This window comes from Melospiza georgiana, unplaced genomic scaffold (assembly GCF_028018845.1).
Source record: "Melospiza georgiana isolate bMelGeo1 unplaced genomic scaffold, bMelGeo1.pri scaffold_29, whole genome shotgun sequence".
In the NCBI taxonomy this organism is placed as follows: Eukaryota; Metazoa; Chordata; class Aves; order Passeriformes; family Passerellidae; genus Melospiza; species Melospiza georgiana.
Genome location: NW_026652215.1, coordinates 143,912 through 153,048, shown reverse-complemented (window position 1 = coordinate 153,048; position 9,137 = coordinate 143,912). Strand labels below are relative to the sequence as shown.

Sequence of the window (9,137 nt, the reverse complement as noted above, 5' to 3'; positions counted from 1 at the left end):
TCCAACAAACACAAATGGGGCTCTGCAGAACCTCAGGGCCTTGGATTATCTGCTTGCTGGCCAGGGAGGAACCTGGGCTATTCCAGGACAGGAATGTGGCAGGAATGTCTATCAGTGCTCGGTTTGAGGTCCAACAACCAGGAATCACCTCGACAGAAAGATCAGGAGAACAGTGGCAGAAGGAAGAAAATTCTTCCTGGTGGGATTGGCTCCCAAATTAGAGGCTGCTGTGAAATAAATTTGCGGCAGTCACTGTGGTCAATGCAGTGTGAGCAGTTGGTGTGTTATGATTTAATGTTAGAGTTGTTGTGACACCTTGTGCTGGAAATGGAGTACTGAGACTTGTCTAAAGAGAGATACAGTCTCAAGAAAAAACAGAGGCATTTGATAAACAACAGAGAATAGCAACGAATTAGGCATGTTTTAAAAGGAATGCAAATTATAGCTCTGAGTAATGAACTTGAACAGCACTTAATTGAAGAACAAGAGGCAATGCCTTTATACCTAATACCTAAATCTAAAGTGTGTTATTGAAATTGTTCTGAAGGTTGCACTTCATCTGTAGGTCAAAGCACTGATTGAAGCACTGAGGCCTCACCAGGCCCTGACTGAGGCCTGAACAACGGGCCCTGAGGCAAAGCTGAGCTCCAGATGAACCTTCCAAGCAAAGGTTATATTTGTATCTGCTCATTAATGAATTTATCTTAATGAATTTATATTTATATTGCTAATATTATTAGCAATGTGATCTCAGTATGTGTTCATGGGTGAAATGTGGATTTATCTTTCTGTATTTAAAAATCAGACAAGGCCCCATCTGGCTTTGTTTGGGGCTGAAGGATCAAAGTCACCTCCCTTGGTTCCTCCTGGGCTCTGGCCAGGCTTTGGGAGGGACCCAAGAGGAGGATGAAAGCAGATGTTGCCACACTAGCAGTGCTGTCAGTTTGTTCCTTCAGCACTGTCAGAGCTGGGCCCTCTCCCAGTGGGGTTGGACCCTCTCCTGGGGCTGGAGGCACCTGCAGGAATTCCCAGTGCCCAGGAGTGGCTCTGCAGCCCTAGGCTGTGACAGCTTCCCCAGCTTCCTGCTGTGTGGGTCTGGGGGATGGTAAAGGCTGAGGGTAAATGCTGCTGGATCTTTCTTAATCACTGCAGGCAGTCTTTGGTGGGGATGGTTGGGTGCATTGCTGAGCTTCTGCTTTTGTAATTTTTTGCAGACATACATCATATAAATTACACAATTTCTTCAGCTGGAGTCTGTGTCTTTGGTTCTGACTCTGCCCACTGGCAAAACTGACCCTGTGGGGCTCCACAGAACCAAGGGGCCCTTGTGACACTGCTGTGCCTTGTGTAACCAGGGGACCATGGTGACCCTGTGGGGCTCCATAGAACCAAGGGGCCATTGTGACACTGTGAGCCCTCATGGATCCATGGAGACCATTCTGACACTGTGGGGACTTGTGGGGACAGGCTCCATTGTTTTCCTCTCCCTGGCACTGCCCAGTTCAGCCTTTCCCTGCCCCAGCCCCAGCCCAACAGAGCAGCAGAGTCAGGTCTGGCCTGGCAGCAGGAACTGGAGGCCCTGGAGGTCAGGGACAGCCACTCTGTGTCTGGAGTGCTCAGCAGATGCTCAGCTCGGGCAGCTCCTGCAGCTCCAGGGCCAGCCCTGCTGCCCAGCACAGCGCAGAGTTGGCCCCAGGGCTCCTCAGGCAGCTCCTGCTGGCCCAGGGACAGGGCAGCCTCTTGCCAGGGCTCCTCTGCACCCCCACGGGATCCTGCTCTGCTCCTGGCCCATGCCAGCTGCCCCCAGAGCCCTTCCCAGGGGAACACGTCTGCGCTGGCCCGAGCAGCCACTGCTGCAGCCCCTGCCCTGCTCCCCAGAGCCTGAGCTGGGGCTGCTGCTCCGCAGAGCACGGGGGCTGTGCTGCCTGGGGCCCTGGGTGCCTCTGCTGGGCTCTGCTGCTCAGCCTGGCACACAGAGGCAGCTGATGGTGCTCCCTGCACTGACCCTCTCCCAGACAGGCTCTGCGCGGCCATGGAGGGGCTCAGAGGTGCCTGCCTTGTTCCAGGGCTGCCAGAGGGGCTCGGGGCTGCCCTGGATCCTCCTGGGGGAGCTCCCTGAGGGTCAGAGGAGTCAGTGCCCAGACCCCTTTCCCTGTGCCTGCTGTGTCCCTGGGCTGCAGAGCTCTCCTGGCTCACAGCAGACATTCAGTCCCTGATGTCAGGGTGACCCCACCCTGGCCAGGCCTGTGCCCAGTGAGCTCCACTCCCTGCTGGTCCCTGGCACACACACTGTCCCTGCCAATACTAACCAATAAGTCACCCTAAGGCATGGGGACTGGGGGACAGACATTTAGGACAGCATATGGGGCAAGGCTTGGGGTGCTGACCCCCGGCTGCTGGCTAATCACTCGACATCCTGGAGCAAAGCTTCTAGATGGAGAGGATGGGATGCTGAGTGATTGACAGAGAGCCAGGGTGGGGATTTGGGGATTCCCTCAGCAAGGGAAAGGGATTACACAGGTAAAGGGAGGGGGGTACCATCTGGGATGAACCATTTGGGAAAAAGACGGGGATTCAAAAACAAAACTATTGCAAAGTATTACAAAGTATAAAAACACACTACCAGACACCACCCAGATCTGGTGTTTGCTGCCCAAGCGCCCAGATCTGGAACTTTCCCAGGGCTGGCACAGCCCAAGTCCAGCAATTTGCTGGCACAGAAAGCCAGAATCTGGCAATTTCCTGATGCCAATACAGGTGCCCAGACCTGGTGTTTGCTGCCACTGCCAGTGCTCAGATCTGGATATTTCCCTGTTCTGGCAGAGCCAAGTCCAGCAATTTTTTGGCAAAGAAAGCCAAAACCTTGGAAATACCTGGTGCTGGCCCCACCCAGATCTGGTGTTTGCTGGCACTGCCAGTGCTCAGATCCAGCAGTTTCCCAGTGGCAGCACAGCCCAAGTCCAGCAGTTTGCTGGCACAGAAAGACAAAACCTTGCAATTTTCTGGTGATAGCACTGGAAGCACCCAGACCTGCGGTTAGCTGGCACCGCCAGTGTCCAGATCTGGCAATTTCCTGGTGCTGGCACAACCCAAATGCAGCAATTGTCTGGCAAAGAAAGCCAAAACCCGGCACTGCCCAGATCTGGTGTGTTGGGGTTGGTTTAAAAGAAGAGGGAGACCTCGGCTTAAGGCCCTGGGAAAACCCTCTTTAGTTGGGGTCAGCAGGAGCACCCGCCCATGATCCTCTTACTCATATGCAATTGTTACTAGAAAGTTCTGAGTTCTCTTTGCTACCATTTGTTACTTTATACTGCAAAAACTGTAATATTCTTAATCCTTCCTTCCTCTTGGATCCTTCCCTCAGATCCCACCTTAACCCCTCCCCATAAATAAATGTATAAATATTCCTGCTAGACCCTGGACCCAGGCCTTTTTCTGCTTCTCTCTCTGTACTGTGTACGCTGTCCTGTTTGTTGTGTTTGCCTTCAGTAAAGTTCTGTTTCCAGACAACGAGATGAAAGGAGTCGCTGTCTGTAAAGTTGCCAGAGCTGGTTCTCAGGGAAACCACTGGTCAACAGTGCAGACGAGGACCAGAAGGTTTCACTGGTGTTTGCTGGCACTGCCAGTGCCCAGATCTGGAAATTTCCCTATTCTGACACAGCCCAAGTGCAGCAATTTGCTGGCACAGAAATCTTAAACCTTTCACCTTTCTGCTACTGGGCCTGGCACTGCCCACATGTTGTGTTTCCTGCACAGGAATCCAGATTTGGAAATTTCCCGATGCCAGCAGAGCCCAAATCCGGCAGATTTCTGTCACTGGCAACGACACCACCCAGATCAGGTGTTTGCTGGCATTGCCAGCGCCCAGATCTGAAAACTTCCGGGTGCTGGCACAGCCCAAGCCCAGTGATTTGCTGGCACAGAAAGCCAAAGTTTGGAAATCTTCAGGTTCTGGCTCCAGCACCATCCAGCTCTGGTGTTTGCTGGGACCGCCAGTGCCCAGATTTGGAAATTTCCCGATGCCTTCACAGCCAAGGTCCAGCAATTTGATTTTAGGTAGCTTAGGAAGAGAAGTTCCTCGGATTGTGACTTTCCTTTTTCTTGGAACTGTTTAAACCTGCTCTGGACTGAAAACCCAGACAAACACTGGCAGCAGCTCACACCTGTGGCCCCCCGAGCTCTGGGATGCTGCATTCCAGAACCAGAGGGACTTAGAAGAGACCGAGTGAGCCAACTGGAACCCACAAAAAGGACTTTCTGAATTTGCCATCTCTTCAGCACTGTCCAAGGTTTTATTTAATATTATTCATTTTTCATGCTTGTGAATACTTTACTCGTTAAAAAAACTGGGGTTTTTTTCACTTTTCTCAAGGGAAGTCTTTTCCTGAACTAGTAGGGGGAGGGGCCGCTTGAACTTGCTTTCTAGACAGACCCCTTCAGGAGGTTTCCTCCCCAAATTTGCCCTAAGCCAGCACAAACAGTCACAATGAAAATTTCACCAGTGGCATAATTTCCTGGTGGCAAATCTTGTGACAGAAGCTTGACCTTGTTCTCCATGAGAGATTTTTGGGAAGAGCAGACAGGAGAAGACTCCTGGAAAACTGAAAAAGCTTTCCAGATGTGAAATAAAAGAAACAATCCAAGGTGTTTTCCTCTATTTATTTCTATGCTCCCCTTTTCTATGTTGCATCCCAGTAATTCCAGATGCACCTCACCTCTAGGATCGATGACTTAGTGATTTTTAGACACACTAAAATACCATGAGCCACACACAATTTTCCTTCCCCTGTTTTTACTGGAAAGCAACACTGGAGATGTAAGTGCAGTGCTCGGGTCGGGTAGGAATCCTACCCCAAGGGAAGTGTCCCGACAGTGTTTGACCCTCAGCAAGGACAATGCACAGCAGCGAGCGAGGGGATCGAGGAGTGCAGGAGTCAGGGCTCTGCATCCGGGCTCAGCACTGCAAAGTTCCCGTGTTTGGGCAGACGGAGGGGCTGTCCCCGGGGCGCGCGGGGCTCGAACGTGGGGCTCGTGGGGCGAGCGGGGAACGGACACGGGGACGAACGGCCCCGGTGCCTCAGCTGCAGCAGCGGCAGCAGCAGCGGCAGCAGCAGCGGCGAGAGCAGCAAAACAGATAATTTAAAACACGCTTTCCCCTATTTTTCTTTCTCTTTCTCTTTGTCCTATTATTTCTCTTTCTCTCCCTTTCCCGCTGTCGGGCACCATTCTCTCGGGGTCCCTTGCCCGGCGTCCCTCTCCTCTCCCCGCCTCCCTCTCCCCTGCAGGGCCGGGCCATGCCCCCGGCCCGCCCCCGGCCCCGGGCGGGGCTGCCCCGTGCCCGGCCCCGGCCGTCCCGCCGCGGTCTCGCCTCCGCCCGGCTCTGGCCGTGCTGGCGGTGGCGCTGCTGGGCAGGCATCAGTGCCTGGTGCGGAGGCGGCATCGCCGCCCTTCGGCTCCGCCTGGCCCGAGCCCGGCCCCGGACCCGACGCAGGGTCCAGTCCCGGCCCCGGCCCCGGCTTCTCCCGGGGTCCGCGGAGCACACACGCGGCGCGGCCGCTCCCGCCCCTTCCGCTGCGGCTTCCCCGGCCCGAGCTCCGGCGCTCGGCAGCGCGGCCTCCGGCCCCGAGCCGCCGGGGCCCGGGGCGGGTGGGGATGCCGGGCCCGGGGCGGGTGAGGGGCGCTCGGGGGCCGTTGCTGGCCCCGGGCCGAGCGCTGACAGCCGCGTCCCGCCCGCAGGGACGGCGCAGGAGGCCCTGCAGGAGCGGTACCGGCTGGGATCGCTGCTGGGACGCGGCGGCTTCGGCAGCGTCTTCGCAGCCACGCGGGTCTCGGACGGCGCCCCGGTGAGCGGCGGGGCCGGCGGCGGGCGCAGGCGGAGGGGGCGGAGGAGGAGGGAGGAGGAGGAGAAGGTCGGGGCGCGGCGGGACGGGCGGCGAGCTCAGCCCGCTGCTCTCCCTCGCTCGCAGGTGGCCATCAAACGCGTGCCGAGGGATCGCATCCGGCACTGGGGCGAGCTGGTGAGTGAGCGGAGCCAGCGGCAGCAGCCGGGCCGTGCCGGGCGGCGAGGAGCCGGGGCCCGGCAGGGTGGGAGACGCCGTGAGCCCTGCGGGGAGAGCGGGCGTGGGTTGAGCGGGGCATGCAGAGCATCCCGAGCTGTCTGAGGGCTCCCAGAGCCCCGGCACGGCCTCGGCCCCACTGACGGCGTCGTGCTCCTCCTGCAGCCCGACGGCACCAGCGCACCCCTGGAGATCGTGCTGCTGGCCAAGGTGTCCTGTGGCTGTGGCGGTGTCATTCAGCTCCTGGAGTGGCTTGAGCTCCCCGACAGCTTCCTGCTGGTGCTGGAGCGTCCGGAGCGGTGCCAGGAGCTCTCGGGTTTCCTGGCAGAGCGGGGGTTCCTGCCGGAGGAGGAGGCGCGGGGGCTGTTCCGCCAGGTGCTGGAGGCCGTGCGGCACTGCACCAGCTGCGGGGTCCTGCACCGGGACATTAAGCCCGAGAATGTCCTGCTCGACCTGGCCAGCGGGCAGCTGAAACTGATTGACTTTGGCTGTGGCGCCTTCCTCCAAGACACAGCCTACACCCAATTTGCAGGTGAGCCCTCGCAGGGGGTGCTCCTGGGCATCTCGTGGCCCAGCCTGGGTGCAGCACTGGGGCTTCCCCCTATTGCAGCCGGGATGGGATTGATGCTGGAGCCGAGTTGATCTGGGTGGGGTGTGAGGGCGGCCAGCTCCCAGCCCTGCTGACAGCCTTCAGCACCCACTGTGCCCTGGGCTGGGGCTGGAGCTGGGGCAGCCAGCCCAACACAAACCCCCATGGGGGCAGCAGAGAGGGAGGCCTGACCATGTGCCCCGGATGGTTTGGTGTGCAGGCAAGGAAGGGCTGGACTGCTCCGCTCTCCTTGTTCGCCTTGGCTTATTAACATTTTTGGGGGCCATGCAGGTGGGGAGGAGAGTGGGTTTTCTCCACTACTGGGTGGGTTTTTCCTTTGTGTGTCATGGTTGGGCTTTCCCAGGGATTCTGCTGCCCTCTTTCAGTCCAGTGGCTTCTTTTCCAGCCGCGAGTTTGTGCACAAGTCCCAGGTGCTGGCGAGAGGGCAGCGCTCACCCCGTGTGCCTCTGGGGCAGCTCCCACATGCCCAGGGATGCTGGGGCCGGGCTCTGGGAGCAGCAGCATCCCCCTGCTGAGCTGTGTCTGTGTTCCACAGGAACCCTGTCCTACAGCCCACCAGAGTGGATCCAGCACCAACGCTACCACGGCGAGGCAGCCACGATCTGGTCCCTGGGCCTCCTGCTGTGCCACCTGGTCATGGGGAAGCACCCGTTCAGGAGGGGCCAGGAGATCATCCGGGGGCGAATCTTGTTCCCACAACGGCTCTCTCAAGGTGGATCCTCATCTCTGGGCACGGGGGAAATACCAGTGCTGGGAGACAGCAGTGGGCTCATGGGCATCCCACTCTGGCAGCTGCTGAGGAGGTGGCACATGTCCTGCTCTCCTCCAAACAGAGCATCCATGGGGAAGTTTAGGCCCAGCTCTGGGCACAACCAGCATGACCTGGGCATGGAAACAGGGGGGCAACTTCTCCAACTGACTGGCGATTTCTGGTTTCTCTCCCCAGTGTGCCAAGATGTTATTAAGAGGTGTTTGTCCATGCAACCCTCGGACAGGCCATCCTTAGAAGAACTTTTCTGTCATCCTTGGGTGAAGGGTGTTTCCCTGCCCTAGAAGACTGAAGAAATCCACGTGCACAGTTGGATCCAGGGGCCTAGCAGGTACCAGCTCCATGCATCTCTTGGCAATCAGTGGCAAAGCAAACCAGGCTGGTTTTGTCCTGCCTGTAGCTCCGAGCAGGGGTCAGCAGAAGGGAACATGCAGCGCTTGGGCTGGAGCTGAGCTGGAGACCCGGTGTGACAAGCACTGGTGGCCACCATCCCCTGGTTTTGTTTGTATGGTTCATGGATGGCTGGGGCCCTGGGCAGAGCCCTGACAGCCTGGTCTGACCCCAGGGAAGGGAAAGGAGCCCCTGGAGAAGCTGTTCCAAGCAGGGCTGCTGCTGGAGACACCAAGGACAACCTCAAGGATGACAATCTCTTCTTGGCCTGGCCAGCTGAAGATGATGGTCTTGGATTCTGGCACCTTCTTCAAAGCCAGGCTCCAGGTCCAATTTGCAGGTGAGTCTACAGGCAGGGGCTTGCTCCCAGATCTGGGCGTGGCACAGCTGGGCACCAAAGGTTCCCCCTTTGCTGGGGCAGACGCAATGAATTCTTCAGTCAGCTGACCAGCTGCTTTTTGGCTCTGGGCAGCTGCCGAGGGCTGGATGTGCCATGGCTGGCTGCAGGCTGGGCACATGTGCTGCCCTCCTGCTCTGCTGCCAAAGGCAGCAGGGATGGGCAGCTCTGGGCACAGCTCTGGGCACGGCCAGCATGGCCTGGGCACCGCAGGCCTTGGCACAAGGGCACAGGAGCCCTCAGCTGACGGGCACTTTCTGCTTTCCTTGCAGCCGGGCTCTGCGGGTGCTGAGGCTGCTCTGGGCTCTGCCAGGGCTCTGCTGGGCTCAGCCCTGGGCCCAGCTGGGCTGGCTCTGCCCTCACATTGCTCTCACAGCTCTGCATCAGACGAGCCCATTGTGAGCACAGCGCCTGAGCTTTGTGCTTTGGTCGGTGAGTGAGACTCTGCTGCAGGCCCAGAGATTGCAGCTGGGGACACACATCCAATTGGCAAGGACCCAAACTCTCCACAGTCCCAGCTGAATGCCTGGATCTGTACAGGATGTTTTGTCTGTCCCACTCTTCATTCCTTTTTGGTTGGAATTGTGCAACTGCACTTTCTTCCTCCTCTAGAAGTGCCACGAGTGGGCCAAGGCTGGCGAGTGGGCCGTGCTCCTGAGGCAGTGCAGTCTGGAGCTGGTGGATGGAGAATTGCCCTTCTGCACTTCCACACCAGAGCAAAAAGCTGTCAGTGGGACTTAGTGACTCTAAGAAATCCCTGACAGTTTCAAAAGGAATGTGCAGCTCATTCTCAGGGTGAGAAGGAAGGTCATCTTCTAAAGGATTTGGGCTTTGACAGAGTTTCCATTCCCAGTCCTGCTTGGAGCTGGAAGGGCACAAAGCAATTTCCTGTTGCCTCGACCACAATTTAAAGTA

General features: G+C 57.5%; 1 protein-coding gene across 1 annotated transcript; it reads left to right on the top strand.

Annotated features, from left to right (window-relative positions):
* Positions 1–4,895: 4,895 nt before the first annotated feature.
* On the top strand, positions 4,896–7,719 carry LOC131096325 (serine/threonine-protein kinase pim-1-like). The gene is made up of 6 exons (XM_058044664.1): positions 4,896–5,072; positions 5,286–5,843; positions 5,967–6,017; positions 6,222–6,588; positions 7,202–7,378; positions 7,613–7,719. The coding sequence occupies exons 1-6, from the start codon at positions 4,896–4,898 to the stop codon at positions 7,717–7,719; spliced, it is 1,437 nt and encodes a 478-aa protein (XP_057900647.1).
* The last annotated feature ends 1,418 nt before the right edge of the window (positions 7,720–9,137 follow it).

Excerpts from the sequence above, each read along its gene's own strand:
- LOC131096325 (XM_058044664.1), top strand. The coding sequence starts at position 4,896 with ATGCACAGCAGCGAGCGAGGGGATCGAGGAGTGCAGGAGTCAGGGCTC. Across the intron at positions 5,844-5,966 it reads GGGTCTCGGACGGCGCCCCG|GTGGCCATCAAACGCGTGCC; the intron begins GTGAGCGGCGGG and ends CCTCGCTCGCAG. Across the intron at positions 7,379-7,612 it reads CCCACAACGGCTCTCTCAAG|TGTGCCAAGATGTTATTAAG; the intron begins GTGGATCCTCAT and ends TTCTCTCCCCAG.